The 24,564-nt window shown below is 37.3% G+C and overlaps 1 protein-coding gene across 2 annotated transcripts in view; it reads left to right on the top strand.

Moving 5' to 3' along the window:
• Positions 1-24,564, top strand: part of flfl (serine/threonine-protein phosphatase 4 regulatory subunit 3 flfl) — a 426,810-nt gene that overhangs the window by 210,831 nt on the left and 191,415 nt on the right. For both annotated transcript variants that reach the window (XM_067140579.2, XM_067140581.2), the window contains exons 11-12: positions 23,727-23,888; positions 23,998-24,190. In XM_067140579.2, the coding sequence (XP_066996680.1) occupies positions 23,727-23,888; positions 23,998-24,190 (355 nt within the window). The remainder of the gene's footprint in view (positions 1-23,726; positions 23,889-23,997; positions 24,191-24,564) is intronic.

Here is a 24,564-nt window from a genome sequence, read left to right as displayed (position 1 = left end):
CAGCTAAAGCTACAGGTTGTTCCGAAAGAACAATCTATGCTATAAGGAAGGAACACACACATGGTCATTTGCGAACTCCCGCAAAAAAAAAGCAAAAAAGAGAAGGACGGCAGAAAAATGCAAGGAAAATTAAATAGGATGAAATTGTGCGAAGTGGAGTGCGTTAGGTGGTTCACTTTCATTTATTTGCTAATATACCACCGACATTGAACGTGATTTTGAGTCGGGTAAATGGAGAAGATTCTTTGCCATGATTTTCCAAAACTGCGTTGTATCGCTTCTTACATGATATAGGCTTCCGTTATTTAAGGGGGTAATAAAGCAGCTTTCATTGAAACCAATGAAATTATTAATTGGAAGCACAGATATCTCAGGGAGATAAAACGTTTGAGGGCACTAATTAAAGCTATAATTTACACAGATGAATCGTGGGTAAATATTGGGCACACAGTGACAAAAGAATGGAAGGATACGACAGTGAAAAGTGCACAGCAGGCAGCTAATGAAGGGGCGAGTTCAGGACATAGGCCTCGGAAAAGCCGAGGACCGTGATTTTCCTTAGTCCACGCGGGTAATGAACATGGTTTTGTTCCAAATGCTGAACTAATATTTTTATGCCATAAAAACATAAGAAATTGGGCAAATTAGTGAACGAAGTAAAGAAAAATGAAAGAGATTTGTGGAAAGCAGACGAATTACAGGACGATGTCGACGATGAAAAGTTTTTAATACGACTTTCTTCGTCGTCCGGATAATCCTCAAGTTCATCTCCCGAACCCGGTTCATCCAAAGCGGGAACATCAGGCCTTGCAGAAATGATAAATGTACGTTCAATGTCTGAGAGCAACGCCAGTGATTAAGGTGTGTTGTATTTATTTTACCACCCTGAAATATTAATTTATGAATGAACTTAAAGTAACAAAATTGCAAACGAAAAATGTGGAACTGTGACGCCCTGCTTGAGTCACACTCGAGCGTGATCTTCACGGGTCGATTTCGCAACAGCGCGCTCCATCTACGCTGTACTGCAATTTAAGGTTGGAACGCTCTATAGTATTAGGCTTAGACTTGCAAGGAACTTGCATTAATATTCTTAATTAGCAGAATGCTAAGATTGACATCGGAGCACTGGGAGGACTTGAGGGAGTAGCAGAATGCTTGACTCGGGGCTAGACGTGGCTACGGGGATCAGGGAAAGTGAGGCAATGTCCAGAGGTGAGACCTCACGGCCAGAAATCGGTCCACCTGTTCAAACACACTTTAAAGAGGATGCCTCCATGTCTGACTTGCGGTGTGGTCTGGTCGTTGGACACTGGGGTAGTCCTGGAGAGTCGAACGTTGCTCCTTATATAGCGCTGGCTGACGTCACGGACGAGCATGCCAGGCGCAGTGCAGTCACCTCGTAGTCTCTGGAAACATTGGTGATGCGGCGGGCTGCGGAGCTTGTAGGCACGGAGCTTTAGGTGCTGAGGACACACACAACAACAACAACTCCATTAAATAAGTATATAGAATTAGAAGAAAAAGCATCTTACATACAATCATCTGTGATCTGCATTTAGAGCTGTCGTCCTGGTGGAAGATTCCCTATCAATTGTTTGCCTAGTCTTTTCTTAAATGATTTCAAAGAACATGGGAATTTCATTGTATTCATGGTAAGTACATAATACAAAACAAATAAGTTAAAAAGTGAAATGCGGGAAAAAATAGCCCCTCTGCAGTACTATTTATGATCGTTATATTACAGTATAAAACTTACTTAATAATAATAATAATAATAATAATAATAATAGTAATAATAACTGACATAACTCCAATTTTATACACTAACTTAGGGTTTATCCGCAGTTCTCTGAAAGTCACAACTCTATTATATATACAGAATTTGATGTAAAAATACCTGTGTTCGCAATAAGTAGCCTACATATTAAATATAAATAAAATAAGTTGCTTTACCTCGCACCGATACAAACAGGCCTTATGGCGATGATGGGCTTGGAGTGTAAAGGAAGCGGCTGTGGTCTTAATTAAGGTACAACACCAGCATTTGCCTGGTGTGAAAATGGGAAGCCACAGAAAACCGTCTTAACAGCTGCCGATGGTAGGATCCAAACCCACCATCCCCCGAATGCAAGCTCATAACTACGTGACCCTAACCACACATCCAAATCACTTGGTCATCTTTGAAAATATGTATTTTCTATCAGCAGAGGATTTTGTAAATCATATTTTGTGTATACTACCCGAGATATACAATAGCCCACTGGTTTTCTCAGTCAACATTTTTTAAATTTAAGCTCTTGCGTCAGTTGGCTCACTTACGCATTGTCCATGTTCACTGGTGATCTCGTGATTCGGTTATTGATGTCTTTTGCAAGGATGCGACATATGAACTGAAAAAATACTGAGGGGTTGCTCCCAATATTAAAACAATTTTGAGTGGTCATGATCGTGACTTGTATTTATATGGTAGGCTAGAGAGTTGAGTTGAATTGTCAAATATCAACTAAGTTATAAAAATACTGATTCCTTAAACTAATAAATAGAATAACTTAATAATCTACCTAATTACTAGCTAGGTACTTTGGAACTATGTTTTGACTACATTTTTAACACTGCAAATAAATCTTATCTATTATTTAAACCTCCCTGTAAGTAAAGGACAGTGAATGCAAGTGTGTATTATTTTCGAATGAGCTGAGAGCGGGAGTCCGTTATACCGTAGTATTATTTCAGTGCGCTATGGCTCTGTATGTCTTGCTGCAACGGAAGTTCAGCTCCCTGCCAATGTCCAGTGTACCGTTAATGAACTGTGTGTGTTGTGTCTCACTAATCCTAGATTGCATATGATTCTTTCAGTGTGATATGGCTCTGTATGTCTCGCTGCAGCAGAAGTTTGGCCCCCCGCCAATGTTCAGTGTGCCGATAATGAACGGTGTGTGCGTTGTGTCTGACTGATCCATGAGTGAGCCACTCAGCACTGTCTGCTGCGAGTCAAGTGAATTGTGTGCTACGAGCTTGCTGTTCCTGTGAATCAGTTCATTCGGACACTTAAATGGATCTGCGCTGCTTTGAATAATACACACCCCCTGTAGGTGGGGGGGGGCAGACGAAGAATTCACCGATGGTATTCCCTGCCTGTCGTAAGAGGCAACTAAAGGGGGCGACCAAGGGATGATCAAATTAGAACCATGAACTACTTGTGATTAGTACCAACACGTGGGGAACACCATGGGTTGCTTTTACTTGCGCGTAGTACCACTATGTTGGGCACCAAATAGGTTTGTGATTAGTAGCAAACGAGAGCGTGACGGCTTTTACAGTACCTGTGATTAGTAGTACTATCTGAGCGACACCATGGGATGAGGGAACCCATAGTTCTGGCTTGCCTATGATTAGTACCCACTATCTGAGGAACACCACGGGATAGTACGAGTCCCTCTGGTTAGTACCCTTATGTGATGAACACCATAGGTTTGCGTTGCCTGTAAATGGCGCCGCAATGTGCGAAACAGCGTAGGTCTGTAATACATATGCAAATTTCATTACCTGTGAGTAGTACCATAATGTGTGGAATACCGCGAGTCTATGCTACTCTTGATTAGTACCACAACATGACAAATACCATGGTTCTACTTTCGTAGCGATAAGTACCATTGTGAGGGGCCGCTGACTTTGATTTTGGACCCCTTACGACTACAAGTATCATAGATTCAGTATGGTGCTATAGAAGCAGTCCCTTGGTCAGTAATACTATTGTTTTATGCCTGCTTCTGTGAATGTGAGGCATTGTGGGTCGGTTCCACTGATCGTTTTAAATTCATATCCGCCCGCCCGCCCACCCACCCACCCGTCCAGTTAGTTTTGAATTGTGGTCAGTGGATGTTTTTGGGGTTTTAATTTGTCATTTCATTTTGTACCATTAGGGGCCGATGACCTGGATGTTAGACCCCTTTAAACAACAAGCATCATCATCATCATCATCAAATCACACACTCAGTAGCCAACAGTAATCAGGTGACAACCTGTGGTACTTGGGATACCTGTCATCACTGATAGATATGCAGCTTTGGAAATACAGTTTGGATAACTTTGAAGCTAAGAATCGTGTTTTGACACAATGTCATGTAGTGTTGGGTCCAAATGTTTATTTGGTAACTCTGCTGAAACTACCGTCTATCTGGTCTGGTCTAATCTTATAATGCAGCCATAGACAAAAATATTTTTGAGGCAATCCAAGCTTCTGCCATTCGACAGTGTACAAGTGGCAGCAAGTTGATCAAATACTTTATTTTTATTAATTAAGGACATTCATTTTTGAGTTGTCAAGTGAAATACTCTGGTTACTATGTCATATGTGTTTTGTGATGATTGGAGAAATTTTGTTTAATTTCAGTCCACTTACAATTACAGGTAGGTGTAATGAACAAATCAGGTTTGCCATATTTCCTTACGTAAGTCATTGCATCTTGTGTTCTTTCATGAAGATACTTTGGCCCTCCTTTAAACGATGGCAGTACCGTATTTCACTGCAGAATTGTCACACTTTTTATGCCAGTATTTTCAAAACAATAGTAGGGTGCGACCATTACACTAGTAATAATTAATACCAATATTGGTATTATTCAAAAATTAAATTATTACTGAATTGTACTTGATACAAGTTTAAGGTGCTGTAATACTCACGTATATACATCAAAATAAATAAAATAGTCCAAATCGGAATTCATAATTTATTCGCAACAGTTCGGCGAACGTTTCTCCAATCTGTATATGTATAAAGTAACATGTCCTGACTGCCTGAAGTTTTAGGGATACATTTATATTAAGAGTGTAGGTGCTCGCTAAGAGAGGATTTTTAGATATTCCATTGCTAAGGGGGTGAAAAGGCAGATGAATTGTATAAATGAATATATTTATATCTCAAAAACTTAAAAGTTTATGGACGTAAAAATTGGTATTTGTAACGTCCTTCAAAAATACAAATTTTTTTAAAATTTCGGAAAATCCCATTAGAGGGCGTGGAAAAAAAGTGAAAAAGTGGTTGACTACCATTTATGAGGATATTTATATCTCAAAAACCGAAGATGTTACAGACATGAGAATTGGTATTAGAATCTCCTTTAAAAATACCTGTTTTTCATTTTGGAAAATCCAATTAATAGGGGGTGAACAGGAGTGACAATGGGGATGAATTTAAAAAAGATATCTACAGTATATCTCAGAAACGTAACATGTTACAGACGTGTAAATTGGTACTTGGAATCTCCTGTAAATGTAAAGAAACATAGATAATTTGTTTTCAGAAAATCCAGTTAAAGGGAACTGAAAAAGAGGGTGAATTCTTTATATTAGGATACGTATTTTTCAAAAACTCAAGATGTTACAGATGTGAAAATTGGTATTTGGAGTCACCTTTAAAAATAAGGAAACACATATTTCTTTGTTTCCAGAAACACCTATGGGGGAGGGGGGTGGAAAATAGTGAACAAGGTGAATTCTTTTTATGGCGATACTTATATCTAAAAAATTGAAGATGTTAAAGACGTGAAAACTGGTATTTGCAACCTGCTTTAAAAACGAAGAAATACATATCCTATTGTTTTTGGAAAATCCACTTACAGGGCTGAAAAGAATTGAAAAAGCAGGCGAATTTTTAAAATGAGTACTGGTATATATACAGTATATGTCAAAAACTGAACAGGTTACATACATGAAACTTGGTATTTGGAAAGTCCTTCAAAAGATAGGAACCTGTATTGTCGGAGAAGGTACTTAACAGGGGGTGAAAAGAAGTGAAAAAAGTTTACTTTTTATGGGGGCACCTATATCACAAAAACTGAAGATGTTACAGGTGTGGAAATAGGTATTTGGAATCTCCTTTAAAAATAAAGAAATATGTTGTTGTTTTTCTTTTTTTCGACCTGAGAGAAGACTGTTTCTCGCATGTACAGTTCTATGTCGCATGGTCATCTTAGCCTCTAAAGACAATATCACAAACCTGGTTTACAAAGATTTTCTGGGGTAAATGAAACTCAATCTTTCGGTGAGCTTTTTACATTAGGAATTTTCGGATAATGTCTTGGTACAGTACCGAGGAACGATTACTTTTAATCAAATTACGAAATCCACACGAGTGAAGCCGTGGGTAACTGCTAGTCTGAAAATAAAAAATGAACTTAAGTCAACTGTCATTGATTGAGCATTAAATTTCAAATAACACTTGCAAAAATTTTCATAGTGAAATACACACTTAAAAATTAAAACTTAAATTATCGCGCACACATGTCTGCAGTAATCACGTTGCTCACAAACAAACACGGGCATCTGTACATTCCAGAACAGCCAAAACTTCCATGAGATGGAGTTTTATCTAGTGTTAAGATTGCCGCTGATGTGGATAGTGGTTTGCGCTCTTCGTAGCTGTAAATTTGTTTTGGGTTTTTGTAAACATAACTGTGACTATATTTTCGACACCTGCTTGAGAAACACTTTACTGCTAAAAACAATGGAAGGAATGTTGCATGCCTGATGGGAGGTGGAGCACAGGATCCGTTATGCCTCAAAGGTTGCCATTTTATTAGGCCACTCCCACAAAGTGAATCAAAAAAGCGTAAACTTCTCAGGCAATGCTACATGTGCAAACACACTACCTAATCAGGGCAGAAGAGGAAAGAAACTAGCTACGAGCGTTATACTTGTGAGGTCATTCTCTGCATACATCCTTGATTTGAGCTGTATCATACATTAAAAAGTTTTGAAATAACAGTGTTTTCTCGATCCAAAATGCGTTGTCATGTCTCTGAAAGTCTCTCAAAGTTGTAATAAATAAGTTTACTGTAATATGAAAGAGATAATTTCTTACTCCCCAGAGGTTGTTCACCAGTCAAATACGTACTCAGATGCGTCCGTCATTATTACACAGCATACACCGTGCACACTCGTCATATGGTTAAAGGTTGCAAACTATTGTAAGAGCTGTGAATATCAGGAATTTTCTGAAGGTTGTTATCTCGCCTATGCTGGCCGCGCAGTGTAGGGGTAACGTGCCTGCCTCTTACCCGCAGGCCCTTGGATCGATTCTCGGCCAGGTTAGGGATTTTTGCCTGGAAACGTAAAGTTCACATACTGAATGAAGAAAAGCGAAGGTGCATTAAATCTCCACGGAAACACCAGAACGTGGAATGAAATATGCAGTTGGAAGACAGAAAAGCTGGTTGAATCAAATTAATAGTGAAACTCCCAACACATCCACACTTCTCAAGTCTTAACTGGATTGTTAGGGTGTTGGTTGCTTTTTCTCTTTCAAAAGGTACAGTCAAAGGTTCTACCTTTACAATACGAAGATTTTTTGTTTAATTAACAATTAAACGAATATCGGTACATGTTTCGTCCATCTTGGTGGACATTATCAGCCGAATAATAAGTAAAATGGACAAAGACAAGTGCACGTTAAAATATGATTCATATTACTGAATACATTAGTCTAAAGGCATGTTAGAAATTTTTGTTTGGAGACTGTTCTAGAGCATAAATGTTTGGTTCTATTAAAATGAAAAAAATCAAAATCAAAATCTCTTTATTTGCAAATGAGGTGTCTACCTCGGTGGCAAATGGTACACTAAAATACATTATTGTCAAGCACTAAATGTTAAATTATCAAGAGAAGAAAATTTTCCTATAATACAATATTATACAATTTACACTAACAATTTTTTCTATTAAACACACAGCTCATCCTTAATAAATTTATATTGTTTACAAAATACTACTTATAATATCTCCTGTACTACTTACAAATATAGTCAACTGATATACAGTATGTGGAATTACTTCAAATGATACTATACAACTCTTATAAGATTAAAATTTACATTGCATTTATTTACTTATTTTTTTCCTTCCTTCTTTTCTTTTTTTACCCATTCTGGAACCTAAGTAGCATAACGACCTGCTGCGTCTTAACCAGAGCCCCTTTTGCCTCCACTTTTCGGAGTTCCTGAAGGGCCTTCACAGCTACCGTAGCGGTCCCAGGGCCCTCGAAGTCCCCACTGTACTTCACCCCTACAGGCAGTCCCCTACGTTGGCTGTCCAAATTCCTTAGACCAGGGGATGGAATTAATTTATTCACACACATTTTTTTAAATTTACAATAACCTGCACTGGTCGAATGCCCTCTAACACTTCATTTATTTTCTCTGTTGCTGTTTATTCTCTTCTTGAATATCTGTACAGATTTTGGAAAAGGATCAAACACTACCCCTGGTAAACTGTTCCACTCCTTCACACCCTCCCCAATGAATGAAAATTTACCCCAATCGCTTCTGCTAAAATTCCTTCTAATTTTATATTTGTGGTCTGTCCTGCCGATATAATTATTTTCCAAGTGAAGCCTCTCACGAATATCTCCCCATGTTTCTTCTCTTGTATAGGCTCTATATAGTCCTATAAGTCTAGTTTTCTCCCTTCTCTTACTTAAAGATAAATATATTAAACACATGTGAAAGTTTCAATAAAATATGATGATCGATCTCTTGTTGGCGTGATGATGATGTTGACAATTTTTAGTTAGGTTATGAGGTAGGTGGGATATTTGACTGTACAGTAAGTTCATACCTGGAGAAATTGGGTTGTTGTTGAGTATACCTAGAACGAAAACTGTCGCTTTTAGCAATGTTAAAATTAGGCAAACCGGGCGAGTTGGCCTTGTGCGTAGAGGCGCGCGGCTGTGAGCTTGCATCCGGGAGATAGTAGGTTCGAATCCCACTATCGGCAGCCCTGAAGATGGTTTTCCGTGGTTTCCCATTTTCGCACCAGGCAAATGCTGGGGCTGTACCTTAATTAAGGCCACGGCCGCTTCCTTCCAACTCCTAGGCCTTTCCTATCCCATCGTCGACATAAGACCTATCTGTGTCGGTGCGACGTAAAGCCCCTAGTAAAAAAAAAAAAAAAAAAAAAAAAAAAAAAAAAAAAAAAAAAAAAAAAAAAATTTAGGCAAGGTTGAAGCATCTTATAATTACAAGTGAAATTGAAATAATATGTGACACATCTGACTACTTAAGTCCTTGTCTACCCAAGAGGGGTTAGCTCGATACGTGTGTTAATGTTGACGGCTGACTGAAGGTGAACTGTGGAGCCCGTGTGTGATGAAAGCTAGTTTGAAGGGAGAGTACGGGAGGGTTGAATCCAGTGGGCGGGGAGCGAGTGTGGAAAAGTTTGTTGCGAGGCTTGTTCAAGGAGAAACTGTTGAGTAATGTCTCAAAAAGCACATTCACAATTTCCAAAATTTCATTTAAATTGTGAGCAGGATTACATTTTTGGTGTATATTAATGAAGGTGTTTTCTAAGATGTTAAGTAAATTGCCCTTATTAAAGCAAATTTTTAAGATTCGCGTTCTTATTGATTGTTTCAAAAGGAATGTTGACATATTTTTCTTGAGAATATTTGTGTTTATGTAAATATTTCTATTGGTGTAAGTGAAGGTGGCATAGTTATCTGCTTTCTTTTTTGTCTCTCTGAGCAGAGTTGAGGTGGATTTGTTGACAGTTTTACTGACAATCCTATCTTTCCTTCTATTCGCATCAGCTAAAGGGACGTTAAAAGCTCTATGAATTGGGCTATAAAATGTTGCTTTTTTTTGAGAGTCTGGGTGCATAGAATATTGGCGAATGGTGGGAACAGAAGCTGTATTCAAGTAGGATGTGGTTTGTCGGACTGGTTTGAAACAAAGAGAGGAGTGCAGCAGGGCAGCTCATTGTCACCACTTCTATTTATTATTGTAATGGATGTAGTAATGAAATCTATTAAAAGGAAAGAACATGGAGATATCAAAGCCTTCACATTTGCAGATGATGTTGCTATCTGGAGTGACTCAGAAGAGGAATTGGGAGAGAGAATACAAAGCTGGAATGAGGAGTTTAAGAAATATGGTTTAAACATCAGCAAGACCAAGACTGTGGTGATGAAAGTGTATGGGGAAGAAGCAGAACCAATAGTCATGTTAAATGAAGCTCAACTGGACAGCGTTCCAGTTTTCAAATACTTGGGTAGCGTTATATCAAATGACAACCTAGCAAAACATGAGGTGAACAATCGAATCAATAAGGCAACACAATTTTACCACCACGTAAGACACCTGCTGTGGGATGAGCAAATACCCATGAAAACAAAAATGACATTGTACAAGTCCTATTATACACCAATTCTTACATACAGTCTCGAAACCACAACACTGACCAATAGAGATAATTCCAAACTTCAGGCAGCTGAAATGAAATTCCTACGCACTATGATCCAGAAAACCAGGAAAGACAAGATTAGGAATGAGAAAATTAGAGAAGTAGGAATAGATGATTCTCTCCTCAATAAGATTCAGATATCAAGACTGAAGTGGTTTGGTCACATGAAGAGGATGCCAGTAAACAGAACTGCAAGGAAGGAATTTGACAGAAAGGTAGAAGGAAGACGACCCGTGGGAAGGCCACGAAGGAAATGGATAGATTTAGTTAAGAGCGATGTACTGCTGAGAGGTCATGATTGGGACAAGTTGGTGGAGGAAGAATGATACAAGGACAGGACAGGATGAGATGGAGGAGGCTCATATACCACACCCGGGAAACTGAAGATGGTTTAGGATGATGATGATAATGATGATGATGATGATGTTTACAGTTTTGGGTAGGCTTTCTATAGATGTTATAAGAATTTTTTTTGAAAATTCATGTAAATTGATTAAAAAGGATCCAACCAATTATATTCACAGGAAATTAAAACAAATATTGAAACAAACATCCTTCATTCTCAGCGACTACAATTCTCAGAAATTAATCAACATGAACCCCAGTATTCCTACAGCCAAAGCTTTGCACAAGGTCCATAAAACAGGCATTCCCATAAGACCCATAATTAACTATAGGAACAGCCTGACTTACAAGGCTTCTAAATGTATTCACAACCTTTAAAAAAAAAAAAAAAAAAAAAAAAAAAAAAAACTTACAAATTCTAGAACCAGCTCTGTTAGAAATTCTATGGAATTTTGTAAATTGACCAAAAGCTTAGTTTTACAACCACAACATAAAATGTACTCTTTTGACATTAACCCTCTTAGTGCCAAGCCATTTTCTGAAATTCTGGCTAAGAATGCCAAGCTATTTTTAGTGGTTCTGCAGACTTTCAGAGAAATATTAATTAAAAATTTATTTTGTTAAATATATGCATTATTCTTGCAGTATTATATAAAATATACTTCTGACCTTACCAAGAAATGCTTATAAATGTGAAAAACATCTCCAATGTATTTTTAAATTGGCAACAATTTAACAATTGTTAATTTTCATTTTTATTTTTAAGATTTAGTCTAATTTTGGAAATAAAGTTTGTAACATTGCCTAAATCCAAGAACATAGGTAAAATACACATACAATTCTAAACAAAACAGCGTAATTAAAAATGTAATTAATTTACCTACAACCACCCCAAAACGTATTTTTTTTAAATCTGCTCTCATCATTTTCCTCACTGAAATTGTTGTTCCACTGTCAATCGTACCTGGCATTGAACAATAATTTAATGCATAACCCTTTTGGAGTACACAATAATTATTAGTGAAAACTTAACAATGATCATATTGCAACAATATACACCCTCAAAAATTACAATCACAAATGCTTTCATTTCCAATAGAGAAGTAGCCCGCCAAACTTTAACCCTTGATTGTGGTGAAAACGCATATATTGAGACGAATTGTTGGGCATACGTATTTGTTTCATTTACCATCAAATTTATCAATGAATTAGTGAAGAACTGAAAATAATCTATTACAGGGGCATTATGTGGAGGCGCATATTTAGGCCCAGCGAGTTCCATGTATATGACTGGTTCGGAAAAATTTCTCGGAAACAAACATTAGCATTCACATTGCTTTCATTATTATTGTCATTATCACTCGCATCATCCATAGCTCCATCATTATTGTCACTTTCTGAATCACTCAGAACTGGCAGTGAATTTTTATAGTAATTTCCACGTAAGGAAATACCCCAGAAAGTAAATATCGCCACCCGATGCTCTTCTTTTCTCTTTTTTTAATGGCTGATCACTGCTGCCATCCTGCCTGGTTACATATTAAAATCACCAGACATAACCATAACAAACTAACCTCAATGTAGGAAACACCGATAATCAATGTTTCCCTACCCTAGTAAATGATAAAAGATAAGCTCAAATAAATCAAGATAATTATGAATATCTCGTCGATTTCCACGCTCAATGAGGAATTAAGGAAATAAACACACTTTCTCACTCAAATTATCCGTCTTTATTTTGATATACACTAGGCGTACTATAACCATATTCTTGACAAGAGGGGCGTGTTAAACGATGCAATTTATTTAATAAGTCTTTGCAGTGTGATTTTAGAAAGTTCCAGACATCCAATGACTTCCCTTTCTTTTGCGCGAACATTTCCTTCTCTCTTCAACACCGGTAACCAGTAAGGAGAGAAATTATTGGGCATATTTTCAGCCTGCAGGCTGGTTATATCTTCAAGCTTATCAGGAAACATATAGGAATACTAATGTGCCAAGCTCCGTGAACGGAAATTAGGTCAGGTTTCAAGTTCACTGCGGATTTGAAAATAATAATGTTATAAGTTCTACTGCCAAAATTTCGTCCCGCAAGAGTTATTTCGTGTACCGGTAGATCTAGACATGAGACTGACGTACTTGAGCACTTTAATCATTTCACGCAAACAATGTTAATAAATGCATTATCCGAACATGCCACAATTCTACTTACTTGGTATTAGCCAAGTAGATTTACAATCCCACAGAAAAAGAAAATATGCTTTAAATATTCTCGCAAATGTATCACTAGTGACTTTAACGGCGATGCGGTGGCAACACGCAATTCATGCTAGAACAGTGATTGAACGTTGCCAACGTGCCAGATTAACGGTTAATGTAAGACGTCGTATCGGCAAGTAGGGTCCCTAAACTGTATGGTTGCCGACACTGAAGAAGACCTGCAAAATACCCAACAGCAAGAAAAGTAACTATAAATCGATACCTTAATATTACAGGGGAGAAAGGGTAAGGTTGCACCCTTAGGGTACGTCCTTACACGGAGAGGACTATAATTGGTTCCACAGACTGCAATCGAGTACCTACTAACCTGAACACCCGATGTACTGGGGCCAGAATAGCACTTCCTTTTCGGTACTGGTGATAATGTCTCAAGTATTATTACAATATTATAAGTCCACCTGTTCAATACAATACAATATGATCCACTATTTCATATGGTCAAATGTTTTTTATACATAATACATAAAAGTCAATACATGTTTCACCCTCCTTAGGGGCATCATCAGCCTATATCAATCTTAAAAAATAATAATAATACATATACTTATAAATTATAGGTTAAAATGTTGAAAAATGGTTTCGTAAAACATTATACAATAACATCTAAAACAACGATAATGCACCAAAGTATGTTAAAAGAGAGTGAAATTAACAGTTTGAAGATTAAAACGTGATTAAACATGAGATTTTGAGAGTCTAAAACTAAAATGGATCCATATTTTTATAATATCATTAAGACTGTGAAAGCCTTGAGTATAAAAACAATCATCAAAGGGGGATGTTTCTTCAATTCCCAAGTTGAATCCAAGGTGGTAAAATCACTTTCAGTTATTTAGAACGGAAGTGTGAATGTAATAAACAAGTTTAAAATGTATATGATTGGGATATCTGAAAGTCAAGAAGAAAATGGAACTTCTGTAGAGGCGATGCTTGTGATAAAACGTATGTCAAAGCTAGCGGAGTTCGGAAATTATGAGAGTCGAATGGATCTAAAAGATAGTCACACATGAGTGAAACAGGACATCAGTTCACATCAATTGATAAAGATCTCACTATTCTAAAATGCATAGGCAAAGGAAAACTTATGAATGAATTAGAAAATCTTTACATCTTTTTAGACCAAGCCTATAACAAAGACCATAATCTTAACGACATCACGGAAACAAAAAATCCTTTATATGAGCTAACTCCAAAGTTATTAGGCATGGTGAATTCAAAACATAATACAATCCCGCCAACTTTTAGAACTTCTTGTTCTAAAGCTTCCACCACCTCGTCAAATGATAGGCCCGCCCATCTTGCTCCTAACAGCCCGCCAATAACAACACATGCGCGCAAGGATCCATCCACCATTACCCCCCCTCCATGCCCTTCACTGCCTCAGCCACACCGTTATAATACTAGAAGTCGAAAACCCAGTCAAGCTAGCGTTGCTGTAACAACCTGACGTACTTAATACGCTCCGTACGAGTAAGTACCGCTTAGCCATCTTTGACGTACGGGAAGTCTCTTGTACAACGGTATTATTAACATACTTTCTTCTACATTTTGTTTCAGAAAATCCTGAACATTTCTTCCAACATATGTTTCAACGGAATTATATATCAACTTGACTATCTTTTAGATCCATTCGACTCCCATAATTTCCGAACTCCGCTAGCTTTGACATACGTTTTATCACAAGCATCGCCTCTACAGAAGTTCCATTTTCTTCTTGACTTTCAGATATCCCAATCATATACATTTTAAACTTGTTTATTACATTCACACTTCCGTTCTAAATAACTGAAAGTGATTTTACCACCTTGGATTCAACTTGGGAATTGAAGAAACATCCCCCTTTGATGATTGTTTTTATACTCAAGGCTTTCACAGTCTTAATGATATTATAAAAATATGGATCCATTTTAGTTTTAGACTCTCAAAATCTCATGTTTAATCACGTTTTAATCTTCAAACTGTTAATTTCACTCTCTTTTAACATACTTTGGTGCATTATCGTTGTTTTAGATGTTATTGTATAATGTTTTACGAAACCATTTTTCAACATTTTAACCTATAATTTATAAGTATATGTATTATTATTATTTTTTAAGATTGATATAGGCTGATGATGCCCCTAAGGAGGGTGAAACATGTATTGACTTTTATGTATTATGTATAAAAAACATTTGACCATATGAAATAGTGGATCATATTGTATTGTATTGAACAGGTGGACTTATAATATTGTAATAATACTTGAGACATACGTCAACTTCAATACGGAACCAAAATGAGAATAGTCACTTGTAACTGGTGATAATGGCGATGTTCCTGGTATCACGTCACTATCAAAATCACTTTCCGATTCTAATTCATCTGCTATTATATCATTTCCCTTTAAATATGCTATTAGCTTATCGTCATCCAAGCCGGCAACCAAACTATCTCTACTACAGCTCACCATGTTGTCAACAACTCAGAGCTTGTGAACATCACAGATTATTAACTCCCTCCGTTCGTGTCAAAGATCTCCAAGGCCAAAACTATGCCACTCTCATGAAAGCTTGAAACCTCAGCTTACACCGGGCGAGTTGGCCGTGCGCGTAGAGGCGCGCGGCTGTGAGCTTGCATCCGGGAGATAGTAGGTTCGAATCCCACTATCGGCAGCCCTGAAAATGGTTTTCCGTGGTTTCCCATTTTCACACCAGGCAAATGCTGGGGCTGTACCTTAATTAAGGCCACGGCCGCTTCCTTCCAACTCCTAGGTCTTTCCTATCCCATCGTCGCCATAAGACCTATCTGTGTCGGTGCGACGTAAAAGCCCATAGCAAAAAAAAAAAAAAACCTCAGCTTTCTAACGGAATAAAACACCCAGAGGCATCTGTTAGCAGAAGCCGTTAAACACTAGGAAATCATCGCGCCGATCCAGTCGGCTCTGGCACTTTTCGCGCGAGGAGCGAAAGCCGATCTGATCGGCGCGTGGCACGCAGGTGGTTAACATATAATCCAACATACCGATCACAAAAACCTTAAAGATAATCAAGGATAGGGTAGGGAGAATAGAGAAACTAGAAAACAGCTAATGAGGGAACTGAATAGAGTGAAAAAGGAAGCAAAAGAGAATTATATGAATGGCATTCTTCAAGAGGGTAATGACCACAAAGGGAAATGGAAAAAGCTGTATTCATATATTAGGAATCAAAAAGGAAAAGGAATCCAAATTCCTACAATGGTGGGAGAAGGGGGTGAACACTATTTAACAGATACTGAGAAAGCAAACCTCTTCAGTAGGGAATTCAGAGATTCAGTAGAAGATTGTCAGGACTTGGAAACCATAACAGAAGATAGAGAGGGAGAGAGACATCGGGAAACAAGAAGCTTCTCATTCACAAATGAAGATATTTTCAGAGAAATCCAACTGCTTCAGCAAGGAAAAGCAGCAGGAAGTGATCAAATTACTGGGGAGGTATTAAAGACGATGGGGTGGTATATAGTGCCTTATTTAAAATTTCTCTTTGACTATGTCATAAATAATAGTGTAATACCAAAGGAATGGAAGGAATCTATAATAATACCAATTTATAAAGGCAAGGGTGATAAAAGGAAACCAGAGAACTACAGACCAATCAGCCTGACCAGTATAGTTTGTAAAATACTGGAGAGTTTAATAGCAAAGTACATCAGAGGGATATGTGATGATAAAAATTGGTTCATGAGGAGCCAGTATGGATTTAGAAAGAAATTTTCTTGTGAGGCACAACTGGTGGGATTTCAGCAGGACATATCAGATCAGTTGGATTCAGGAGGCCAGTTAGATTGCATAGCCATAGATCTTTCCAAAGCCTTTGATAGAGTGGAACATGGAATATTATTAAAGAAATTGGAGGGAATAGGACTGGACATAAGGGTTATACGTTGGATAAGAACATTTCTAAATTCAAGGGTTCAGAAAGTCAAAGTAGGAAATTATATATCACAGGAAGAGAAAGTTTGGAAGGGAATTGCACAGGGTAGTATAATCGGTCCGTTACTTTTCTTAATATATGCAAATGATTTAGGGAACAATATAACATCGAAAATAAGATTGTATGCAGATGACATAATTGTTTATAGGGAAATGAATAACATTGAGGATTGCTCAGAATTACAAAGGGACATTGAGAGTATCCAAGAATGGGTTGAAGAAAATAATATGAAGGTTAATGGAGGCAAATCAACTGCTACAACATTTACAAACAGGAGCTTTAAAACTGAATTTGAATATACTTTGGATGAGGTAGTTATCCCTAAAGATGGCAAGTGCAAATACTTAGGTGTGAGATTTGAAAGTAATTTGCACTGGAAGGGTCATGTTGATGACATTGTTGGGAAAGCATACAGATCGTTACATGTCATAATGAGGCTACTTAAAGGATGCAACAAAGAATTAAAAGAAAAAAGTTACTTAAGTATGGTTCGTCCATTATTGGAATATGCAAACAGTGTTTGGGATCCTCACCAAGAATACCTAATAAAAGAACTAGATGGTGTGCAGAGGAAAGCAGCAAGGTTTGTAACAGGGGATTTCAGGAGAAAGAGTAGTGTATCAGAAATGTTAAAGGAACTTGGGTGGGAACCTTTAAGTAAGAGAAGGGAGAAAACTAGACTTATAGGATTATATAGAGCCTATACAGGAGAAGAAGCATGGAGAGATATCCGTGAGAGGCTTCAGTTGGAAAATAATTATATTGGTAGAACTGACCACATGTACAAAATTAGAAGGAATTTTAGCAGATGCGATTGGAGTAAATTTTCATTCATTGGGAAGGGCGTGAAGGAGTGGAACAGTTTACCAGGGGTAGTGTTTGATCCTTTTCCAAAATCTGTACAGATATTCAAGAAGAGAATAAACAACAACAGAGAAAATAAATGAAATGTTAGAGGGCATTCGACCAGTGCAGGATATTGTAAATAAAAAATGTGTGTGATTAAATTAATTCCATCCCCTGGTCTATGGAGTTTGGACAGCCCAAGTAGGGGACTGCCTGTAGGGGTGAAGTACAGTGGGGACTTCGAGGGCCCTGGGACCGCTACGGTAGCTGTGAAGGACCTTCAGGAACTCTGAAAAGTGGTAGCAAAAGGGGCTCTGGTTAAGACGCAGCAGGTCGTTATGCTACTTATGTTCCAAAATGGGTAAAATATAAATATGTAAATAAATTCAATGTTAATTTTAATCTTATACCAGTTGTATATTATTATTAGAAGTAATTTCACATACTGTATATGAGTTGACTATGTTTGTAAGATATTATAAGTAGAATTTTGTAAACAATATAAATTTATTAAGGATGATGTATGTGTTTAATAGAACAAATTATTAGCGTAAATTGTATAATATTGTATTCTAGGAAAATTTTCTTTGTCTCTTGTTAATTTAAAATTTAGTGCTTGACAATAATGTATTTTAGTGTACCATTTGCCACCAAGGTAGACACCTCATTTGCAAATAAAGAAATTTTGATTTGAACTTTTGGAAACATAGTAAATTAAGCACATACAAAACTGAAGAGTTCTTAAACATTCTAGAATTTGTAACTTTTAACAATTACTTTACTTTTAATGGTAAAATGTATAAGCAAGATCGGCAGAAATTTATTTGGACCATTTGGAAAATACCAAAATTCATTACAAAATCAAAGGAATTGTGTTCTGGATGCACTTTGCTGATGATATGTTTGCTTTAATAGATCACATCATCACCAACAGCAATATCATCCTTGAACAATAAAATGCGGATGACCCATGGATTAAGTTCATTTCTGAAATTGAAATCAATAACTCTTTAAACGTTTTTAGATCTCGCCCTTAATAGCAACTCGAACAAACGTTCTTATAATATCTATAGAGAGCCTACCCAAACCGCAAACACTATTCGTCAAGATTCTATGCACCCGGACTCTCAAAAAAGAGCAACATTTTATAGCCGTTTTCGTAGAGCTTTTAATGTTCCTTTATCTGATGCGAATCAAAGGAAAGAACTCAACACCATCTACTTTGCAAGAAAAAACAGTTTTGGCAGGCATTTCATAGATAGGATTGTCTGTAAAATTGTAAACAAATCCACCTCAACTCTGCTCAGAGAGACAAAAAAGAAAGCAGATAACTATGCTACCTTCACTTACACCAATAGAAATATTTACAAAATTACAAACATTCTTAAGAAACATAATGTCAACATTGCTTTTAAAACAATGAATAACAATGCTAATCTTTTCTATAACCGGTACAAAGTCAATAACATCAGTAACAAATACCACAAATCAGGTGTATACCTACATGTTAAATTGTAACCAATATCCAGCGAGTTACGTAGGTCAGACTGGAAGAAACTTTATTATTAGATATAAAGAACATGTAAACGCCCCCAGACACAACATATATTCTGCATGCGTAATCGTGTAACAGAGTCCAATTACTCCTTCACCTCCATAGAGCAGCACTTAAACATTTTTTGCTTTAATAATAAGGGCAATTTGTTTTACATCTTAGAAAGCATCTTCATTAATATAGACAAAAATGCAAACCTGCTCACAATTTAAATGAAATTTCGGAAACTGTGAATGTGCTTTTCGAGGCATTACTCAACAGTTTCTCCTTGAACAAGCCTCACAACAAACTTTTACACACTCGCTCCTCGCCCACTGGATTCAACCCTCCCGTACTCTCCCTTCAAACTAGTTTTCATCACACATGGCCTCCACAGTTCACCTTCAGTAAGCTGTCAACATTAACACATGTATCGAGCTAACCTCTCTTGGGCAGACAAGGATGTAAATAGGAACATTTGACCATACCTTTTTGATTAAGTAGTCAGATGTTATTTGCTTTACGTCGCACTGACACAGATAAGTCTTATGGCGACGATGGGGCAGGAAAGTCCTAGGAATGGGAAGGAAGCGGCCGTGGCCTTAATTAAGGTACAGCCCCATCATTTGCCTGGTGTGAAAAAGGGAAACCCCAGAAAACCATCTTCAGGGCTGCCGACAGTGGGGTTCGAACTCACTATCTCCCGGATGCGAGCTCACAGCTGCACGCTCCTAACCACACGTGCAGTAGTCAGATGTGTTGCATATTGTTTCAGTTTCACTTGTAATTATAAAATGCTGCAACCTTGCCTACTTTTAACGTTTCTAATAGCCACCGTTTTCGTTATACGTATACTCAACTACAACACAATTTCTTCATGTATGAACTTACTGTACAGTCAAATATTCCGTCTGCCTCATTACCTAACTAAGAATTGTCAACAACATAATCATGCCAACAAGAAGGGCTCAATTATCATATTTCATTGGAACTATCACGTGTGTTTAATATCTTTATCTTCATTTTAACAGAACCAAACATTCATGCTCCAGAACATTCCCCAAACAAAAAATTTTAACATGCATTTTAACTGACATATTTGGTATTCTGAATCATATTTTAATATATATTTGTCTTTGTCTTTATTCTTACAAATATTCGGCTGATGATGTCCAGCAAGATGTAGGCTACCGATATTTGTTAATTAAACAAAAATCTTTTAGTATTGTAAAGGTGGAACCTTCGACTGTAACTTTTGAAGAAGTATACGAAACACAATATGGGCTTTGCAATGAAATTTATTTTATGTTAGTTGCTGGCCAAACCCATTAATAGCTTGGATGAAAGGCTCTCATGCTGGCTCTCAATTTTCTCACTTGCTCTGAAGTTGGTCATTTAAGTTTCCTTATTACATAATGGAGATTGCATGCAAAAATGAAAACTTGATTTCTTGGAAATTATATGTGAAAATTACATTGTAATCTGCACTTGGTATTTAAGGGGAATAAACAATTAATTTTGATAAGGATTAATTAAAAAAATTTCAATGTAGATGAAATGGTATGGTCATCAAACAAAAACACCTCAAAATAACAAAGGTATAGCTGTGATGGCAAACATAAAACTTTGATTATTTCATCACAAAGGTGGGAGGGGGGGGGTGACTGACATAGAGATCATTCCAGTTGAGTCTGGTCAGCGGCCATAGACTGCTGATCAGGGACTTGAACCATACGACTAATGTAACTCAGAAGAAAACAAGGAATGAAAAGTACGACTTGTAAATTAGGTTGCTGCCAGTTGCAGATGGATTAAAAAAAAAAAAAAAAAAAAAACAACTAAAAGCAGAAACAACAGTAGATGAACAGTGTAAAATTTTTAAAGATACATTTGTGGGAGAAACTAAAGAACTGTGTGAAGTAACAGGGCTGACAAAGACGTAAAAGAGTCACTTGGTGGGGCAGCGGTCAAAACAGCCATCAAAGACAGAAACTAAAGAAATGGATACAAGATAAGACAGTTAAACTATCAAAGACCAAGTAAGCCAAGAAGTTAATAGACTACAGGAACTTTATAGAACAAGAAAACTCACAGCTATGAGGGTAGTAAGAGAGGAGAAAACATGGAATGAGTTTGTGGATAAATTGGAAGTGGGCAGCATAGGAAATAGGAAATTATTGTACAGGGTACTGAACAGAAGGAGCGATCAAGGGGATATAAAGGCATTAGAACGTGATAATGGAACCTTAGTGCAACAAGAGGATGAAATGAGGAGTGGATTTAAGACCCTTTTTAAATGGAGCGACTAATCAAAAAGTGAAGAGCCATGTTGTAAGTAATGAGCCAAGTACAACAGCCAATTACATGACTGGCAATAGAAAAGTCCCTGAAAAGTATGAGGAAAGGGAGAGCAGTTGGAGTGCGCTAGTTGATTGTGGATATGTTGCAAGCAGCAGGAACTTCAGCAATCCAGTGGTTATATGGAATCCTCAACACAGTATGGCAGGAAAACAATAGACCAGAAGACTGGAAGAAGTACATTGTCATACCCCTTATCAGGGAGAGTAGACAGAAATGTACAAACTACTGTAGCATTACGCTTGAAAAGTAGTTTTGTGGTACCAATGCTGGGATGAGTGGCTCAGATGGTTGAGGCACCAGCATTCTGACCCCGTCTTGGCAGGTTCAATCTTGGCTCAGTCCAGTGATATTTGAAGGTCTCAAATACGTCCGCTTCGTGTCACTAGATTTATTGCCACGTAAAAGAACTCCTGTGGGACTAAATTCTAGCACCTTGCATTCCAAAAACTGTAAAAGTAGTTGGAGGGACCTAAAACAAATATCATTATAATAACAATTATTATTATTATTATTATTATTATTATTATTATTATTATTAATGCGATATCCATGTTTTTTCCTACAGCAGAACTGTATGAGCTCTTTTCAATGGCTTTTTTTTTTTGTTCCATTTCAGATGTCAGATTGGACATTTGAAATGGAGAGACACCATTGAAAAGAATGCATGCCTTTCTGGTGTACACAGTCAAACTAAAGTAACTACTTTTTGTGCAGTTATCAGTTTTTTTAGGAAAAAAGAGAAACCACTAGTACCATTCCTAGACATTAAAAAAAAAAACTTACAGTAGTTTACCAAGGGAGTGTATCTGGGAATGCCTAAAAGAGCAAAAAGTTAAGATACTGTATAGAAAAAGAAGAAAAATCAGAAGTCATGATCAAGTGGGTTGTAGGTTGTCCAAATGTTTTGAAACAAAGAGAAGAGTACTGCAAGGTATTTTTTTGGCATCTGTCCTGGTTTTTCACTGTGATGGATGCCATAATAAAGGCACTAAAAAAGGAAGGGCAGGAGGACTTACAAGCTTTCGTCTTTGCAGGCAACGTGGTGATCTGGTGTGAAACTAAAAAAGAATGTGGAGAAAAGGCTGCTGAGATGTGTCGAGAGTTAGGACATGATTTAGTAAGGCTAAGATGGTGGTATTGAAGATGTAGAGGAGGAGGTAGCAAACAAATCATACTTGATGACACCAAACTGGACATTGCTCCAAAGTTCTAGCCTTGGGTAGTTTAGTATCAAAAGACAACCATGCAAAATTCGAGGTGGACTATCAAATTAGCAACGGAACACAATTTTACTGCCAAGTAAGACAACTGTTGTACAAGTACAGCTGAACGTTAAGATGACACTACATAAATCCTATTATACCTCCATCCTCACGTATATCTGGAAACTACCACTTTAACAAGGCAAAGTAACCCAAAACTCCAAGCTGCAGAAATGAAGTTCATAGGCACTATGATCCAGAAGGCCTGGAAGGGCAAGATCAGGAATAAAAGAAACTGAGAGGAGGTGGGAACAGAAGACACTCTACTTCAAAAGATCCACATGGCAAGACTAAATTAGTTTGGCCATGTAAAACGGTTGAGTGCAAGCAGGACTGCAAGAAGGGAATATGCAAGAGATCTAAAAGGAAAGGGACCAGTGGGCAGACCCAGCAAAAAATGGGCCTATCTAGTAAAGAAAGATGTTGAGAATAGAGGACAAGATTGAGAGAAGGTTATGGGAGAAGAGTTGTTCATAGACAAAAATTGAGGAGGCCTGTATACCACACTGGGGTGACTAGAGTTGTTCAACAATGATTTTTGCATTATTTGAATTTTTTTTTTGAATGATTTTGAATTAATCCCTGATCTGTCCGCAAATCAAACCCGGGGCCTCCGGGGGTAAAAGGCATATACGCTACCCCTACACCACGGGGCCGGCAATGCCACATTGACATCTCCTGCAAACCAGCCCAATTCTGTGCATTGACTGAGCTTAAAAATTGCCAGAAGGATAGGCCATCAAAGAAATTCAAGAATATTTTCTTGAATAACACTTGTCTCTGAAACACAGTTTTTCATTTACTCTTTAGAAAGTGCTTAGACTTCTCTAAACAATACAGTTATGTACTTCAGGGATCTTCCATCATAGCCTCTAAACTCTTAACCTGTCTTATATATTTCTTTTCCAGACTTTGTCATCATTGGGCATTCTTCCTGCATTAGAAATAACACTGGGAGCAGATGATCCTCAAACTAAGACAGCATCGATAGACATCCTTACATATATTGTTGAATTTTCTCCGTCCGTTGTTCGTGATTACACTTTGCAGCAAACCAACAATACAGATGAAGTAAGTATGCGTTAAATTATGGTACTTTAAGATTGTTACTAAAGCATTCACAGTTGAGGTACGGTATTCTCTTTCTATTTTATAATTTTTTCCTTTCTCTTCCTTACAGGACCAAATGTTGATAAATGTCATAATTGAACAAATGATCTGTGATACTGACCCTGAGCTTGGTGGAGCTGTGCAACTGATGGGTATTCTGAGGATATTGCTAGATCCAGAAAATATGCTTGCTTCTGTTAACAAGTCTGAAAAAACTGATTTTCTGAACTATTTCTATAAACACAGTGTACATGTTCTTATAGGTAAAGTATGAAACTGAATAATCTCTTGATTAGGGTTTTGACTAGGTACTATAACGTAGTTAAAAGTTTACTTTGAAGAAGATTACAAAACTATGTGTCAAGCCCTTCGTTTTTTCAGTAGCATTTATTCAAATAATTTATGCCAAAATGTATTCAAAGGCACTTAGAGAAAATCTGATTTCAGTGTTCTGTCTGCTTTTAAATCTGAGAATTCCTCGCATATTAATTTTTTTAAAATTTCGCTTTACGTCGTGCCAACACAAACTTGTCTTATGGCAGTGATGGGATAGAAAATGGCTAGAAGTGGTAAGGAAGCAGCCATGGCATTAGTTAAGGTACAGCCCCAGCATTTGCCAGGTGTGAAAATGAGAAAT

This window comes from Anabrus simplex, chromosome 2 (assembly GCF_040414725.1).
Source record: "Anabrus simplex isolate iqAnaSimp1 chromosome 2, ASM4041472v1, whole genome shotgun sequence".
NCBI classification, from domain to species: domain Eukaryota; kingdom Metazoa; phylum Arthropoda; class Insecta; order Orthoptera; family Tettigoniidae; genus Anabrus; species Anabrus simplex.
Note: the sequence above shows the minus strand (reverse complement) of the source record. Positions and strands in the feature narration are given on the sequence as shown.